This window comes from Melanostigma gelatinosum, assembly GCF_949748355.1.
Source record: "Melanostigma gelatinosum genome assembly, chromosome: 18".
NCBI lineage: Eukaryota > Metazoa > Chordata > Actinopteri > Perciformes > Zoarcidae > Melanostigma > Melanostigma gelatinosum.
In genome coordinates this window covers 21,087,544-21,106,652 of record NC_136651.1, presented here as the reverse complement: position 1 = coordinate 21,106,652, position 19,109 = coordinate 21,087,544, and the positions used below count along the sequence as shown (strand labels likewise).

At 41.5% G+C, this 19,109-nt stretch overlaps 1 protein-coding gene across 1 annotated transcript in view; it reads left to right on the top strand.

Annotated features, from left to right (window-relative positions):
- Positions 1-18,608, top strand: part of ror2 (receptor tyrosine kinase-like orphan receptor 2) — a 52,787-nt gene extending 34,179 nt beyond the window's left edge. The window contains exons 3-9 of the mRNA XM_079290017.1: positions 710-997; positions 2,052-2,082; positions 10,275-10,396; positions 10,536-10,850; positions 11,446-11,700; positions 15,272-15,477; positions 16,132-18,608. Of these exons, the coding sequence (XP_079146143.1) occupies positions 710-997; positions 2,052-2,082; positions 10,275-10,396; positions 10,536-10,850; positions 11,446-11,700; positions 15,272-15,477; positions 16,132-17,589 (2,675 nt within the window). The 3' untranslated portion in view covers positions 17,590-18,608. The remainder of the gene's footprint in view (positions 1-709; positions 998-2,051; positions 2,083-10,274; positions 10,397-10,535; positions 10,851-11,445; positions 11,701-15,271; positions 15,478-16,131) is intronic.
- The last annotated feature ends 501 nt before the right edge of the window (positions 18,609-19,109 follow it).

Sequence of the window (19,109 nt, the reverse complement as noted above, 5' to 3'; positions counted from 1 at the left end):
AAATATGAGCATGTGTTTGATTAATCCAACACATGCTCCGCCGCAAAGGCACTAGGCTGCCACTGCACAGCCTTCCATAATACATGAAGAGGCTGAGGCCAATGTACTGACGCAATCAATTTGGACGAGGAATCGCAAGCTGCCATGTTGTTTTTCAGCTCAAATAAGGACACGTGTGTATCCATGAACCTGGACCCTTTTGGTTTGTTAGAGGGCGACAGTAAGCAACTGTGCGGTTGTACATTGTTCTTCTTTGTTTAACTATCAGCAAACCCTGTCTATGGCGCTCACTGGTTTCCATGTCAAACAGCTCACAAATAGTTTCCTTTCAATTTAATTCAAATAACTTTATTGAACCCCACCAAAGCAATTGAAGACATTCAAATATCTTACAACTGTCACTGGCAGAAATACGCAATTTTTCAGAGCAGCAACAAGGATTCAGCTGGAAAACCAACTACCGTAAGTAGGAGGTAAATGTGGTGAAGGCATGATTGACCAGGTTATAATGACTGTGCACCTGCATGGATGTTATTGGACTCTGCTGAAGAAAGAGCCGATGATTTTAAAGCACGATTGAAGTAGCTGATGTTAATGTGCTGCCTGAAACAATGCTGTGCTCCATGAAGGTCAGGATTCCATAAACCACATGTTGCCGGTTTCTCAGTTTTAATGCTTCCTTTAACACACCTTGTTTCTGCTCATCAAGGTTATTTCCTGGAGTTCCAAGGGCCGGTCAACAACATCACCCACTTCCAGGGCCAGATGGCTACGCTGCACTGCAAGGTGACAGGAAACCCACGGCCGTCCATCCGCTGGCTGAAAAACGATGCCCCCGTGGTCCAGGAGCAGGGTCGCATCACCATCCGTAAAACAGAGGCGGGATCCAAGCTCCGCATCCAGGACCTGGACACGACAGACACTGGCTATTATCAGTGTGTCGCCACCAACTCATTCAAGGTCATCTCTGCCACAGGCGTCTTATACGTCAAACTAGGTATGGTTCACATTTATGATTCAAAGTGAAACACTCCTTCTCATGACCGCCTGTTTTGTGATCTACATCAGTTCACACAAGGTGGGGGCTTTTAATGTTGGTGTTAGTAATGACCGGGTGACAAATTCCGGTTCTGAAAAGTGAACCCGATGCTGAAGTATCTTAAACTTGTATTCTCTTAATACAGAGGCATTTAATGTGTCACTGCTCCTGCTAATACACAAACAAGCACCGTTCCAAACAAAATCTAACATATGTACAGTAAATTGGTAGTATCTGCACTACAGTCATTTCAATGTACTATAGAGTCAGATATGTGGTCACATTATATTGATTGGCCACCAGGGGGCGACTCCTCTGGTTGTATAGAAGTCTATGAGAAAATGACTCTACTTCTCTCTTGATTTATTCCCTCAGTAAACATTGTAAACATGAGTTTATTGTCTCAATCTCTAGTTTCAAGTCTTCTTCAATACAGCATGATGTCCATTTCGTACATTATGGTCCATTTAGAGTCACACAGACCATAAAGCAGAGTATGATTTAGGGCGGGGCTTACTGTGATTGACAGGTCGCTGCTGCTACCAGAGACGTATACGGCATCTCTACGTCACTGAACTCAAGGCTTCAAAACATAAGTCCACAAACGGGTGACGTCACTGTGACTATGTCCACTTGTTATATACAGTCTGTGGTAATGACCCGTAAAGATATAATATGCTGCATTCAAAGTTGGCCTTTTCTTAACGAGCGGAGAGAGAGAGAGAGAGAGAGAGAGAGAGAGAGAGAGAGAGAGAGAGAGAGAGAGAGAGAGAGCTAGAGTGTGAATGAAAGAGGGAGCAGCGTTTGCAACAACACAGCAGTAAACCCGAGGAATAAAATGTTATTTTATATTCGTTTTTGTTTCCCAGTAGTTACATTCTAAACACAAACAAACACACCCACCCCTCCGCTCATAGGATGTGTTTCAGTGGTGGTCTTTTGCATGCAGAGTGATAAAGTTAAATAGGTCTTCCTTTAATGTTTTGTTTATGTTTTTATTTTGGACTCACAGGACAGATGCCCACACACAGCCCAGATGAACCGTAAGTGAACACCTTCTATACATTTGTCAGTGTGTGTGAATTAATGTCCGACTGCAACAGAAGGATAAGAGGATATTTTCATGAGTGGTGGATTTTCCATCCGCTCACGCCCTGTGACCCAGAACATGACTATAAAAGTTAGTGTCTTGTTTGTAGAACATCATCTGTGGTCAGCTCGATGGCAGTTATAATTACAATTACAGTTTGAGGGGTTTCACGGCAGGAAAGCTTCCCATGAAACCCCTCAAACCTTTTCTCTGTTATGTTTTTTGCAAAAATGTGACTAAACACACCAGAATCAAGTTAGAAAGTGAAAATCCTCAGAACGTGGTAGCACAACACAGAAGCAGTGTATGTAGCGTGTTAAAAACATTGTGAGGTGAGGGCGACCAGTGGAGCAGTAGCTTACATTGCAGGTGGGATTTGAGGAGGTCCTATGGTTTTGATAGTAGAGAACACATCATCGAGTCAAGGATTCAAGCTCAACAACAACATTTCAAGGTCAAAGAAAGCTTCTGAAAGTGTGTGCATGTCTCAGCAACATCTCATGTGCTTTTGAAATGATGCAAAAACACCAGTCAACCACTGAAGTTCCCTGACCGAGCCAAGATGGTGATTAATGTACGCCGACGCAATATTTAAATTTTTTTCAGATAAATTGAATTATACTGTGCACAAACTGGACTCTTTACATTGGTGCTACATATCATAAACATATGGCAGGCAAGTCCTTTAATTGGTATTTTTATGTGTATCAACTCCTTAACTAGGAATCACTGCACATTGCTTCCATCCATATGTTTTAGGAGATTGTTCTTTTTCAACTTAAACTCTGGGTTTTGGCACGAGTCATCCTATCACATCAGACAGAATTATCTGAGTCATCATTCAGTGATGCAAAAAAAAAAAACAATCCCAGCACAATATCACATCAGTGAGTACATCCGGATTTTCATTACAAAACTGCACAGAGAATGTATTTTCAACATTAGCCATTATAATATTATCACTACAAAACTAAATATTAAAATGCAAGAAATACAAGAACAATGGGACAACCTAATGCAATATTAAATGCACAGGGCTCCTTTTCCAGACTGCAGAGTGTATTTTAATTTGCAATCAAACATTTGTCTCACGTTTATGTAACTTCAGAATAACGTAGAAAAAAGCTTTTAAAAAGCTTCATTAACATAAGCGTATGCAGTAATATCATGAATGTCAGTCATATACTGTGAAAGCAAATTATAATTGCAAGAAATTCCCTTTAGATTACAAAGATAAACAATGTTGAATAATCGTAGATGTATTTGCTTTAATACTGCTAAATGAAGTACTCTTTCAATAAATGTGTTGTTAAAAAATGTATAGATGTAAAAAATAAAGAAAATGTGATGTCAGTTAGATTGACTGCATGCTTCTTGATTGATTTGTTTGCTATTATTTAACAAAACAGAAAAGGGTATGATTGGCTGCCTGCTGGGTTGCTCCAGCCTCTGATTGGTTGCTTAGTTTCAGACTACAATCGATATCTAACTGGGCTGTTTAACTTTTAGAGTTTACAATTTAGCAACTGCTTCAGTTTGATGAAACCGGTTTGACAGAGTTATTGACATCTAAGCTAGAACATGGACTTATGTTCAAAATCCCTGTTCTGGGTTTTCCTCAACAGAAAGCCCAGTAAAGCTGCTTCATCTGTTGATTTCTAAGTGTTCTGCTCATTTGTTTGGCCAGCTGGTGATATATACAGTACATTCTGTGAGTAATATAATATATTACTCTCAAAGTAGCAGGCGGGTTATGGAGTTACCTGTCAATGCCTTAAAGTCTGGACATAATGTCAAATGACATATGGTCAACTCATTGATTTCTGTATTTTTTTGGATTAGGTCTAAGTTTTAAATTTGATCCTGTGGTAAGGAGTCAGTTTTATAATTCACATTTGATTTAGAGATGACCACAGCCTCCATCCCTTTCCATAATTACACAAGCTTAAGGTCTGTAGTGGTGCGGATGGATTCAAAGAACGAAAATGAATGTACCGATACAAACAAATATCCTCTGCCTTTTAGAAGTGCAGAAGTGTGCTTCTGGTGTTAGAAGTGCCTGCCCAAAGATGGGCATGCAACGACATGTCAGCTAACACTCATACCTCCACTGCTTTGGCTGACTTTTATGGTGAAGATATTGTGCTATGCTGCACTGACTGATGCAACCAAACTATGAGGGCAGCAGACATGCGGCCTTCTCTCTGTCTCCCTCTCTTGTGGGTTTGACTCACTCGGATGGGGCTCAGAATAGATTTCTCAACCAGCAGTCAGACACTAGCCGGTGGTTTGGACAGACCTCGGGAATGCTGATTCATGTCCTCAGTCAGACTGTTTCTGAACCTCTACCAGGAGGGTTATGTCATCAGCCAAATATATGACTCATTTAATATACTTAATCTAGAGCTCGGGGAGGGGGGACTATTCATTTTACAATACCATTTTCTCTATAATGGGGCATATGATGAAAAACTCATATTTCAGTGCTTGTGCACATCCATGTGGGTGTCTAGAGTGCCTCCCAACCCACATCCTGTGAAATGAGGCAACCCAGTCAGTTTTTTGTGGGCTGCCTAGATCACATGCAGGTTCTTGAGAATCTGCCGCCCACGGATTGAGAACTACCTTTGCAAAGGTGCAAGCCAACCAGAGGAGACTGGTCTTTTTCGGGAGCGGTGGTTCAAAGACACAGGCGCTTAAACAGAGCATTTCAAACAGAGGGTGAATACAGATACTTTCAGACGGACAGTATGAGAAAAATACTATGTTTTTTGAACATTAAACTATGTAAATATGTTTATAAAAATTAAAAATTAATAGTTGTTATTTTTTTTTCTTTTTTGTTATATATTTTTTTCTCTGTGTATGTCATTTATTGACCCTAGGGTCACATTATATATTATTAAAAAAACAATTGTATTATTATTTTATTTTATTTATTTATTTATTTATTATTATTTTTATTTATTAATTTTTCTTTTTATTTGTTCGATTTTTTTAATTTTTATTATTATTATTATTATTATTTATTTATTTTTATAATTTTCTTTTCTCTTTTTTTTTTCTTTTTAATTTTTAATTTTTTTTTTCTCTGTGTATGTAATTTATTGACCCTAGGGTCACATTGTGTTTTTTATGCTTTTAAATGTCTGCTCTGTTAAGCACTTTGTGATGTTATGTCTGTGAAAAGCGCTCTATAAATACAATTCATTCATTCATTCATTCATTCATTCATTCATTCATTCATTCATTCATTCATAACTTCCTGTAGAGCACCAATACTGACCCAGCAGCTCAACATGCTGGCATGCAGCCAGTGTCTTGTTACGACTTTTTAGCAAATTGTATTCACGGAGCAAGTCATTCCGTCAGTGTTTATTACTATTATTTATTTTATTTGTTAGTTGGGAAATGAACGATATGTTAAACTGTTTAAAGATTTGTTTATACTCGCGCTTGGCACAGTAGCTCGAGCCTCCGCAGATGGCCCGCAAGCTCCGAGCATGCACGGAGGCGTTTATACTCTATACGCTGTTCGTTGCTTGGAAAATAGGGCGTACAAACAAAATGAACTGTGAAGAATCAAAAAGACAGCGAGTGTAGCCCAGAGATATGCCCATAGACCGTAGGTGTAACCGGCAAAAAGCCATAAATCCACCTACACAAGGCCGAGGAGGAATTGTAATTATCTGTAAACCCATATCTCATATTCATTGACTACTTTATTGCCTTTTCCAAGTCCTGCAAAGAAACAAGTCAAGTATTAAATGCATTATAAAGAAACAAAGGTTTTATATCCTGTAAACTATTTGATCTGGCTTCAAAATATTTCTTCAAATGTAGTTTTTGTTTTGTTTCTACAGCATCTGAAAATGAAATGGCCTTCTTTTTCTATGTGAATAGTGCGTTTATCAATGAACTCTTTGTGACTGACATGATTGCACGCCACACGCGCCTGGTTACAAAGTTTCAGAGATGCACGACCAAGCGCCACAGCCACATGCGGACCCTTAGCACAGAACTTGCATGCCATCATTTTCTGCCGCGCGCCTCTCACCGGCTTCATTAAGCTTGAGGCCAGAACTGGTCCGATAATGTGATGTATTACTTTTCAGTATACAGCATAGCCAGTTCAATCAGGACAGATCATCCTTTATTATTAACAGATGATGTGGGATGATAAAGTCTTGACAGAGCCTTTGACACTTGGACTCTCCAGGGAGATTTGTAATGGAGGGGTGTCTGCCCTGAGCAGTGGTTGAGGCTGACGCTTCTGCTGAGACCGGTAGGCTGATGAAGCTGATGCAGTCTGGGAGGTGGTGTGGAGGTCAGAGGGATGCGTGTAACAGCAGCATAAACGTACAAAACGGCATATTCAAAAAGAGACAGCAGCAAAATGATAGGCCAACAATGTAGGTGTGTCACTGTGTTAATGGATAGATGTGGGCAGCTGAGGAAAACAGCTGATATCAGGATTGATAGCCCCAAAATATAACAGCAAGGAAATCATGAGTGAGAGACACGTATGAGGCAGATGCATAAGATATGAACTTCAGGTCTGAGCATGTACAAGTAAAGTCTTCCTCACTCACCTTAAGCTAGAACTTAATATGACTAGTGCTATCTTTTACTGTGACAGGTTTTATAATGATAACAATTAATGCCACTAATTCACACATTGCTTTTAGGTTTTTAAATTGGTGACTTAGACTGTGTTGTGACTGCACAATGCATGGTTTCTGTCGTGGGACACCGGAGGAGCTAATGATGGGAGTCAGAGTCTGGAAAGAGCCCCGGGGAGGTTTGGGCCATATAGCCAGAGTGCTACAGGAAGTCATTTTCTACCAGCCGCCATCAGACTCTACAATTCACCCACTGTGTATCTCAGCAGGGCCAACATTGATTCATTTGTGGACCAACTGTTGTCGTCTACTTGAGACAATTGGTGGATTCAGATCCTCAGCTGACAAGTACCACTAAACTCTGTCTGCTTTTTAGCCACTGTACTCGGGTTGGGTGTTAACATTAAGGGCCTTCATTTGGTCTTTGTTCTGTTAGCAGTGGGATAACAATGTTGCTCAGTTCATTTGTATTTTTTTCTCATATTGCCTTGAAATTTACCAAAGATGTTCATGGTCCCCGAATAATTCTGTTTTTGCTGTGACCCTCTGATCTTTTTCGTGTGCCAGATCAGATCTCCATCCACCCGTTTACATGAAATATCACCCGCTTACCTCACTGAGCACATTAACATTCATCAATCATTTAGATTTGAATAACCACATGACCTGTATTGCAAAGACATTTCATTATGAGCCCCACTCCTGAATAGCAAAATCAATGTATTGTACAAATTACAGCCATTATCGGCCACTAGCAGTGCTTTAGTCTTTTAGTCTTGTTCCATTAAATTCAATTACTTAGGTCAGTGTGTAACCACTGGAGCCCTGCAGTGTTGTTTTGGATGATGTGTGACACCCATGTTGTATTAGTACTTGTAATGGAAGATATGTTTCCCAGACTTGAGTACTTGACCAGGCGACAACCTCCGGTTCTGAAAAGTGAAGTCAGTGAATGCCTCTGGTTGTATAGAAGTCTATGAGAAAATGACTCTACTTCTCTCTTGATTTATTACCTCAGTAAACACTGTAAACATGAGTTTATGTCTCAATCTCTAGTTTCAAGTCTTCTTCAACACAGCATGATGTTCATTTAGTACATGATGGTCCATTTAGAGTCAAATAGTGATCCGGTTGTCCGGTTTTGTCTTAGGACATGAACCCTTTCACAGTGTTTTGTCAGTTCATGAAAGTTAATTGTATCATTTTGGTCACCTAAATTGTTTAGCATTTGGTTGTACTCAGCTCCACCCTCTCGTATTATTTCTGGTTCCAAAAAACCAAGTTGGCGACGGCCTAAAACCAAGATGGTGATGGCCAAAATGCCGAACTTGAGGCTTTAAAAGGGTGGGTGACGTCATAGTGACTATGTCCACACTGTGACTAAGTCCATGTACCTGACTGCAGACTGATATCTGTCATCAGGCTCAGTTGCTGACTTGACCTGATGGAACTTGGGTAACGTGACAACTTAGTGGTTGTGTTAGGGTGACCCCTGTGTCTCTTCAGCGGCCTCTGGTTGTGAATTTCCTCTTCCCATTCAATGTCGGGAGGGTTTTGCTCACAGATAGCTGATGTTATCTGTAGGACAGGGTGACTGGGTGGTTACATTCAGCCAAAAAGTAAGGTAGATGATGATTGAAAACATTAGCTGTCTTGAGTTAAATCTGTGGTTGCATCAAACGTGCAGTCCTACTGTCCTACTGTCTGTCCCGTGGTACATTTATCGGTGGGATCTACGAGAGGGTCTGACTCAAAAACACTGCACTCTTGCTTGGTGTGTATTGAGGAGGAATTATCTCTGGTTACCAGAGGTGAAGCCATAAACACTGTGCAGATTCTACTTCAGTTTGTCTCTAGCGGAGTTAGCTAATGCTACCGAGCAGCTGTCTGCAGATATTAGACTGATGTAATACAACACAAACAGCAGGAGCAGATTAATTAATGTACAGACGTTTTGTATGTGCCAGCACCTGATTGTTAAAGTTGATGTCAATGGAGACCACAAAAAAACGTTACGTTGCAATAATGATCTTGTTGCATTTTGCAACTAAAAACCAAATCTATTTAAACATTTAATCATCCCCAAGCTTTAGATTTAATTTAGTTGGCCATAAAGTCCATCACTAGTTTTCTGTTTCCACTGTCCATTCAGTCTCTTGCTGTTTCACTGTAGAGTTCCCAACATATGTCACATGCTGCCATCTTGCCCTGTTGAAGCCTCCTCCTTCTGCGCAGTCGTGATTGGGTGGTGGAGCCGGATGGAAGTCTTGCCCATACACCTGCCTGAACCAATCGCGAGCCGAGCACGGCCACAGCTTGTTAGCAAGAGAGAATCACAGCTGTCAATAATGAAGTCACACCCCTTTTTATAGCAAACTTATCAGAAAAATAAACATCAGCATGACAAGAAGTACCTAAAAAAACTTGTGGTTTAAGAACTTCTTTGTCGTGTACTTTTATTTTTTTGTTTATCCCAAATACCATCTGCTAACATGGAGGCGCAAGGTTTATGATCTATACTGCAGCCAGCCACCAGGTGGCGATCAAGTTGTCTGGCTTCATTTTTGGGGAGCTGTCATGCGATCTATCTTTATACATTCTATGATGCTGACTCCTTTTGACAGTTAATATGACAGCTTAATATGCTGGCTAGTAAGCGGACATTGAGTAAATATTGTTTTTTTTCAAATGATTCTTCCCAGAAATGAACTTTTCCCCTCTCAGTTATCAATAGGTTCTGTGCTAATTCAACACTTCCACTTACAGCCCTTTGATACGTTTCCTTGAGTAAACATAGAGCTTTCAGTTTGCCCAACTCTTCCAGGGGACCGGCTTCTCCTCATAGTAGGAATGCCAAAGGTCTGTTTGCTAATAACTTTCCCATTACATCATGTTTTAATGTCCTCATAATGAGATAAGGGGAGTCAAATAAATATGAATAGATGAACAAGAATAGATTTCCAGGAATGAGTGATCAACAGTCATATACAGTCACAGTTGTGAACTGTTGGTGTGTGTGTGTGTGTGTGTGTGTGTGTGTGTGTGTGTGTGTGTGTGTGTGTGTGTGTGTGTGTGTGTGTGTGTGTGTGTGTGTGTGTGTGTGTGTGTGTGTGTGTGTGTGTGTGCGTGAGTGCGTGTCAGGAGAATGAAATTATTCTAATATCATCAGCAGCAGACTTTTGCCCCAGGGCCCCCAAACAGATCAATCTGTCCATTTGGTGGACCAGCTATTTAAGGATGTATGGATGACACTGTTTTCAATTGACTTCGAACATACTGTTCAAATGTATGAACTGCAATTTCTTGTTACTCATCAGCCAACATACAGCGATCCCAATTTTTCTATAATAAGCTAAAATTAGCCAATTATATATTATCTCTATATAGCGATAGTATTAGTTGAAAGTGGCTGCTGTAAATGCTTACTTACCGAATGGCATCAATCAAGGTTTTTTGTTTTCTTTCTTTTTTTCCTCTGCTTTGTAAAAGAAAGTGCTTAAAGCATTATTTTCTTTCTCTTCAGGTCACGTGAAAAAGGTTTCTGCCAGCCATACCGAGGCATTGCCTGTGCTCGCTTCATTGGCAACCAGAGCATTTATGTTGAGTCTCTGCAGATGCAGGGGGAAAGTGAAAACCGCATCACAGGTAAGAAAATCTCTTTTAGTTGACGTATTGCACTATTATCAATAAACATCTGGGTATAATTTGAACTACTGAAGATATCTGAGATTACAAAAAACATGCAGGACAGAGTTCAAACGCGTCTCTGTTTCCTCCCTCCAAGCTGCCTTCACTATGATTGGCACCTCCACCCACCTATCGGATCAGTGCTCCAGGTTTGCCATCCCGTCCTTCTGCTACTACGTCTTCCCTCTGTGTGATGAGGGCATTCGGGCCCCTCGGCGGCGCCAGCTCTGTCAAGATGAGTGCGAGGCCCTGGAGAACGACCTGTGCCACGCCGAGTACAACATTGCCCGGTCCAATCCCATGATCCTCATGCAGCTGGAGCTCCCCAGCTGCCACCTGCTGCCACGCCCGGGCACGGCCGATGCTGCTTCCTGTATGAGGATAGGAGTGCCGCCAGAGAAGCTGGGTCCATGTAGGTGGACGCTATCGCATGCACACACTACACACAGGTTGATGTAAAAGCACCTTCCTGAATGAACACATGATACAACAATTTGTAGCCAGTCTAACGCTGTAATGCTTAATGATCGAATCCAACAAACTATGTTAGAAACGCTGCGCAGAAGTGCTGGGAGGGTAGATACACTGGGTAGAAACAGGCTAGCTGCTTTACCCTGCTTCCAGTCTTCATGCTAAGCTAGGCTAACCACATCCTGACTCCAGCTCTGTACTTAACGCAATGACATGCAATTGATATCAGTCTTTTCATTTCCCTTACAGAAAGAAACAGCTTTCCTAAAATATTGAAGAATTCCATCCAAACTAATAATGAATCATTTAGCTTAGCAAAGTGAACATAAAAAATGAACTGAATATTTTAACGGTTTAACACCATTTTAACTTGACACATTTAACAGTCCTCTTCAAATGTGTTGCCATGTTACGCACCACAAGACTGTCACTCTCTGAACCAGCAGAAAAACAATAATGTAATCGGACATAATGTAGGTCCCTGTCTTATAGTGTGTAGAAGGAACATCCACACTGAGCCACTGTCTCCCCTACAGATTCGCCCACAGACCACAGCTGCTACAATGGAAGTGGGGCTGAGTACAGGGGCACAGTCAGCGTCACTTTATCTGGTCATCACTGCCAGCCATGGAGCTCTCAGTACCCTCACAGTCACCACCTGTCCCAAGACTACCCCGAGCTCTGGGGAAGTCACAACTTCTGTCGTAACCCAGGGGGCCAGATGCAGGCGCCCTGGTGTTTCACGCTGGACCCTCACGTCAGGGTGGACCTGTGTGACATCCAGCCCTGCAGTAAGTACTATGATGCAACAATTGTACCCTGAATAGTTCATTTGAGATGATCATTTTCAGGTTACTCTAACATAATGAGTGTTTTGAGTCTTCCTAGTATTTGCCCAGAACACCAGTGTTCTACTGGCAGATACCACCCTCCACTGGGATATGCCGATGTGACACTCTTTTCGTGTCATATGCAAACATTTCAGTGTATTTTTGTGGCAGCAATTCGAACCCTTTCAGAGATGAACCTCTTCTGTAAATGTAATGGCAATTTTAAATGTCAATCTCAAGTCTAAATCAGCACCTGTGTGACGTCACAGCAGCAATCTGACCTGAAACATTTCTGCAGCCCTTACAACACGACTCACGTCTGAATATAATACACGATATCACATGTGCAGTGTAAAGATTTGAGTATTCGATTTGGCGGCATTTAGCAGTGAGTTTGCAAATTGCAACCAGATGAAATGTCTCCCGTAGTGTGGACTACAGAGGCCGACGCAAAAACATGACAACGTGTGACGCGTTGTCTGTCTACCATTCATCTTTAGCGGAACTTCAGTGTCTGAACCAAGAACCATGGCAATTCATCCAAAAGTTGTTGAGATGTCTTACTCTAAACCACAAATGTGAACGTCGTTGTGGCGCTGGAGATAAAGTCACAGGGACCAACACACAGACATTGCCATCCATAGCCATGCCACTACAGAAACAACAAGCTTGTACAGTCACAATAACACTATTACCATCACATTTACATTTCATACATGCCAGCCACGTGGATGAAATTATGAATATCCATCAAAATGCTTTACAAAGGCAAACAGGAATCAAAGAGTCACAACTTAACATCTTGTCATTTTATGCTTGTGCATTGTCGGACTTTCAAAAAATAGCCAGAATTCTCTAACAAATGACAAATGAATGAAGAATCGTGTATGTTCTCAGCCATGGCGAATATCACTGAGCATTGTGGAACTTTGGATAACAAGCACTTATGTCCGAATGACTAAAAGGCATTACTTTAACAGATATAGATGGATGAAGCCAGCAGTGTTACAGATTCCATTTCTATAAAATACTTCAGACACAGCTGTGTATTAGCTGTGTACAACAAGCATTGTAGGCTTAACCTGTTGGACAAAGTTTATATGACAAAACCATAACATTTTGAAACTCTACTTTATGTGATTTTAATGCGTTTGTTGGCACATTACATTACCTAGCTATACTGTTAAATGTGCAACTTACCTCTGATATGAGCATTAATGCTCGCCAGATTTCTATGGACATCATGCCAAATGTCTACAGCTGTTTTTTAAATGCCAGGAACAAATGGTAGATGCCACCAGTGGAACCCAGATGACATTTTTCCACTCCACCAGTAGACATACCAGTAGTCAAAGGGTTTACCACTAAGAATCAGCATACCATCAGTATGTTGGTGGAATGTAGCATCTGCCAGTAAATGACATTTCATGTATCAGTCGCACAAGGTGGCATACAAGTAGGAATGAGTGGTGGTGTTTGCTGGGGCCAAAATGAATGACACGCTGTTTATAAGTGTCATAAGCCAGTCAGAGAGCAGAGGCATTCGACTAACAATCAGCATTAGCCATTGAACCAAGACTGACATAACATGAACTACTTTCTGTACTGGGAAACAGATTCATTTACGGTCCTTTGATTTTAAAATTTTTTGGGGCATTTGTCTTAAGTTTAGGCATTCATCAACGGATTCCAAACTGTGTGGTGGCAAGAGCCAGGAATAATCAATGGGAAAGTATACATTAATGAATACCAAATATATGTAGCTCAAAAGTTGTCTGCTGGCATGTAGTGTGAACAGAAATGATCACAGCCACAGGCTGCTGTGATGTAGGATGATCTTTTGTCAACATGGACGGATAACAGTGTGTGTCACATTGCGTTGTGTGAGCAACAGATGCTGCTGCCTTTCATATGGCATTACTGTCACTGAATGAATGTGTGAAAGACAATTTAGACATCATCTTTTGTCATGATTAGACAACCAAGATTGTTTCAGACTGGAAGGGAGACTTGGTAGCTGCATATGTGGTCTGTAGGACAGCACTGTGAGTGATTGTTCCGCAATGTAATGAAGGATGTCATCCACAAGGAGGGCTGTCACAATAAACGCAATATTGCAATATCGAAAATGTGCAGCCGCAGCGTGAGATGCAATAACAGTTTATTTCAGTTAGAAAGATAGAGCTTCAATTTTTGATGTGAAAAATATTCAGTATGGAAATCACTGTTGTTGTCAGGTGTTTGACCCCGGAAGGGCAAAGGGTTTTTGACCGCTTTGCGGTTTACGATAACAGTTTCCCGAGTTTATACAACTGGTGCGTTTAATGTCAGTGGAAACGAAGGAAATAAACAAACTTTCATTCAACAAACTGGTCAGTGAATATGTACCCAATGCAACGCACATCAAAGGTAATCTAGACGTACAACGAGAGCGTCAGCCAGGTCATTCCAGAGGGAACGACGCCTCAGTGGCCTACAGAACAACTAAACTGGGCTTCTTTAACAGTAATTACAGTGACTGTAATGACAAATAGCCTTTCACGTCACAGTTTTCTGATGTGTGGAAATACAGTTTGTCTCTTTGTTTCACTTTTAACAACAGATCTTTAAGTCTCAATAGATCCTCTTAATTCTTACATATGCTTTTCAGGGGACAGGACACATTTGTTCCATTAAGACCACACCAGCTGTAACTCGTTAGAATTCTATTCTTGCACCATGAGGGACTATGTTGCTTTTGGATTATCTATGGTGATATTATCGTTGACTGATTTGAGTAGACTAAAGCTTCAGTTAAAGGCACATCAAGTGTCTATTAGAGAAGTCACAGCCTTTCGTCTAAAAAAACATTCATATTGTAGACCAGAGGTCTTCAACAGGGGGTCCGCGGAGGTACTGCAGGGGCTCGCGAAATGTTTGGTTGATTGGACAATTAAAAAAAAAAAAGATTTTTTATATTTTTTTCTCTAAACATTATTTTAATTAATGTTTTAATAGTTCAGTATTGTATGAAGGATAACAGGTATCTTTATGCATGGCAGTGGTACTAATAGGCCATCACTCATTCGTTTCCACATTTATGTTTAAAATGACACTGTGTGACATCAATTTGAATAGCTTGTGTGCATGATTATCATGCAATTGACAGACAATGTTGATATTGGCATTGGTATCAGCTGACACGGTATGTTTATAAAAGGCAGTGGCACGGCCTCCCTACTCACTGTACCTGTTTAAAATGAAAACATGAATATATGAACCTGTGTATTATTTGAATAGCTTAGTGATGAATGCACAATAAAGAGGTATGTTTATACACGGTACTAGGCCCATTTAATATAAAACACTATTTTATACAATATATAAAGTTGGGGGTCCCTGCTCCATCTCTCTATCAGTTTGGGGGTCCTTGGCCTGAAAAACGTTGAAGACCCCTGTTGTAGACCATTATGTTTATACCACAGGTTATTTAACGCATTACAAAATCAGAGGACTTAACGTGCTACTATCTCTGTTGTCTTACTTTCTCCAGAGCTCCCAGAGAACTCCAGGAAGGAGATCCTGTTCATTCTAATCCCTGCCATTGCCATCCCTTTGGTCATCGCTTGCCTTTTCTTTCTGGTCTGCATGTGTCGCAATAAGCAAAAGGAATCGACTGACACACCACTACGCTGCCAGCTAAACAGCTCACCTAGCCAGGACATGGAGCTGTCTCTCCTCAATCAGCAAAAACACCAGGTTAATACACACACACACACACACACACACACACACACACACACACACACACACACACACACACACACACACACACACACACACACACACACACACACACACACACAGGCTCATTGACAGGGTTACATCATTTAAATTCTTTCTTATGTATGATCGTGTTCAGACTGACATTAGCACTGTATTAGAAAACATAGTCCCTTCATTCTTTTTAACGCAAAATAAAGGATGAAGCACATATTCAATGAGAATTTGCACCATCATATGTTCAAATAATGAAAGCTGTTAAGCTACATTTAAACTCTGAGCCCCTTTTCAAAATGGAGCTAAAATATTATTTGATAATGGTGTCTCATAGTATTATCACAGTATTATAAACCGCTGTGCAGTGTTTTGGTGTCTGATAAACCCTAAAAATCATAGATCTATTACTCATCATCTCATTGGTCCCTGAAGCAGCACACCCCCACCATATGCTTTTGTTTTTTTAAGGCAGTGCTGGTTTTGGTCTGCACACCCAGTCTTGAAAAAGAGAGTGACCTCCGTTCACCTGAATTATTAGCGGTTGCATTGCAGTGCTAAAGTATTACATTAAGTTTTATTGTTGGCCATACCCTTTGATGACATGTAATTGTATTTATTGCTTTGTGGCTGCAGGCCAAGCTGCGGGAGATCAACATGTCAGCAGTGCGGTTTATGGAGGAGCTTGGCGAGGATCGGTTTGGCAAAGTTTACAAGGGCCACATGTATGGCACTGCACCTGGTGAGCAGACTCAGGTGGTGGCGATCAAAACATTAAAGGACAAGGTTGATACCTCTCTCTGTGAGGAATTTCGCCATGAAGCCATGCTCCGCGTTCACGTACAACACCAAAATATAGTTTGTTTGCTGGGTGTGGTCACCAAAGAGCAGCCAATGAGCATGATATTCACTTACTCCAGCCTTGGTGACCTCCATGAGTATCTGGTGATGCGCTCCCCCAACTCGGATGTGGGCAGCTCTGATGATGACAAGACAGTCAAATCCACACTGGAGCAGGCCGATTTTCTTCACATGATCACCCAGATTGCTGCCGGAATGGAGTACCTTTCCAGCCAGCAAGTAGTTCATAAAGACCTTGCTGCCCGAAACATTCTGGTCTATGACAAACTCAGCATCAAGATCCTGGATCTGGGCCTGTTCAGAGACGTCTACTCTGCTGATTACTACAATCTCATGGGCACAAGCCCTTTCCCCATTCGTTGGATGTCCCCGGAAGCGATTATGTATGGAAAGTTCTCCACTGACTCCGACATCTGGTCCTATGGTGTCTTGCTGTGGGAGACCTTCAGTTACGGTCTGCAGCCGTATTGTGGCTACTCCAACCACGATGTGATCGAGATGTTGCGCAGCCATCAGCTACTGTCTTGTCCAGATGACTGCCCAGCCTGGATTTACACCCTTATGCTGGAGTGTTGGAGTGAATTCCAAGCGAGAAGGCCTCGCTTCAAGGACATCCACACACGTCTGCGCTCTTGGGAAAGCCTGTCCAACTACAACAGCTCTGCTCAGACTTCTGGCACCAGCAACACTACCCAGACCAGCTCTCTGAGCACCAGCCCTGTTAGCAACATCAGCATGAGCACGGCAAATGCCTCTCGTTACACCAGCCCTAAAAAGAGCTTGCCTTTCCATCAGCCCCAGTTCATGCCCATGAAGGGCCAAATGCATCGGCAAATGGTGCCCCAGCAGCTCTACATCCCTGTCAACGGATATCACCCCATGCAAGCTTACCCATACCTGCAGAACTTTTACCCCATGCAAATACCCATGCCAATTCCCCACCAGCAGATGCACCACCCGCCACAAATTGTTGCCAAAGCTGGTTCTCACCATAGTGGCAGTGGATCCACATCTACAGGCTACGTCACCACTCCCCCTTCCAACACTTCTGTCACAGAGCGAGCAGCTTTGCTAAATGAGGACTCCAAGACCAATGATGAGGACTTGGCTGACAGGCCGTCCCAGGATGGGCCAGACCAAAGCAAGGACATGTTAGTGCCTGAAACAGAATTGCTAGGTGACAATGACCCTTCACAGACTGACGAACTGGTGATACACTTGTCAGACACATAAGTGTGGTTGTGTTTGAAGAACAGTAGGGCTGAAATATTTCTGTGAGCTGTGCTTGCCAAAATTCAATAAGCAGCAAAAAGTGAATTGAGAAATTTTGTGGAACAGTGACTGAATGTTTTCTCGGAGTTTCTTAGATAGTGCTGACACCGATTTGAATGTCAAGTGTGTCTCACCTCTCAAACTCCTGTGTCAATGATTGAGCAAAATGAACCATGCAATCTTTATAGACCTTTTTGTAATGTTGCCATTCAGACAGATGTATGTTCTTGCAGTTGCTGTGCAACACAAAACATTTTCTTATCCACGAGTACTTTAGTGGTTGCCTTGATGGAAGTTTGTTTTACTTGCCAGCAAGGCCATTCACTGGGAGGCCATAAGGGTGGTATTCATGCCGCCAACGCCCACCCTCCCACCTCGGATACCACACCCCTCTACAGAGGCACCACAACCTTTTCGTTTGTCCAGCAAAAAGTGAGATGGTCTCTCACCCTCTTCTCACCCACTTGCAGTGCCAGTTGTGTTCATTGTAAGACACAACCAAGGCAGAGGTATTTCTACCAGAACCCAGAACTGAACCCAGATGTCTGTAGTGGCATTTTGCTTGTGCTCAACTTGTGCACCACTTAATGGCATTTTTTTGTTTTTGAGGTTATTATCCTATGGATTGTGAAAGCCACAATCATAGATCAATAGAATGTATGATCAATAGGTATGCTGTATGATGCTTTGTTAATAATTATACTCACTGACGAAAACAAAGAATGAGAACCAAGAATATCTTTTTTTCAGGCCATTGAGAAAGTTCACACACGACTTATTTCCCACGAGGTTGATGCTTTTAACATCAACTTTGATAACCAAATTGTGCAGATTTGGAATTATGTACTTTGGTTTGACCATTTTATTGTTTATAGTTTTTCTTTATTGGTGAAGATTCCAAAGCCTGATGTCAGTACAATGTCCTTTCCACCACATGTTTGCTTTGTTTAGGTAGATTTTTGCTTTCCATATAATGTTTACATCCATCTATGGAGTATGCAATAAAGTCATATCAATAAAATGGTGTATTTCTCCTTGATAAGGGAAGAAAGTCATGTCCTTTCACTTGATTATAATTTGTCATCGCATGTACACTGCGCAGTCAAGTTACATAAGGCCAAAACATATACTTGCATCCTCATCTTTGAATGTGGCTGTGGGCTTTCAGTATGGAATTCTGGCCATGTGATGCAGAGGTTATAACCCTTTGTTCTGTTTAAAGATGGACTTGGCTACATCCACACTACTAGGTTTTCATTTTAAGACTGTTTTGAAACAAAAACGTTTTAGTGCATTTTCAGAAATAATCTCTGCTCATACCACCTGAAAACACATATCACATGACCATTCACGTACACTGGGCATGCATGTGCTGGTGTTGACAGGAAACAAAGGGTTAGGGTTGATAACGCCGCTAGACGTGGGAATTGATGCAAAGCACCTGAACAACAGCTTTCCTCCTGCGCATGTAGGCAGTAGTA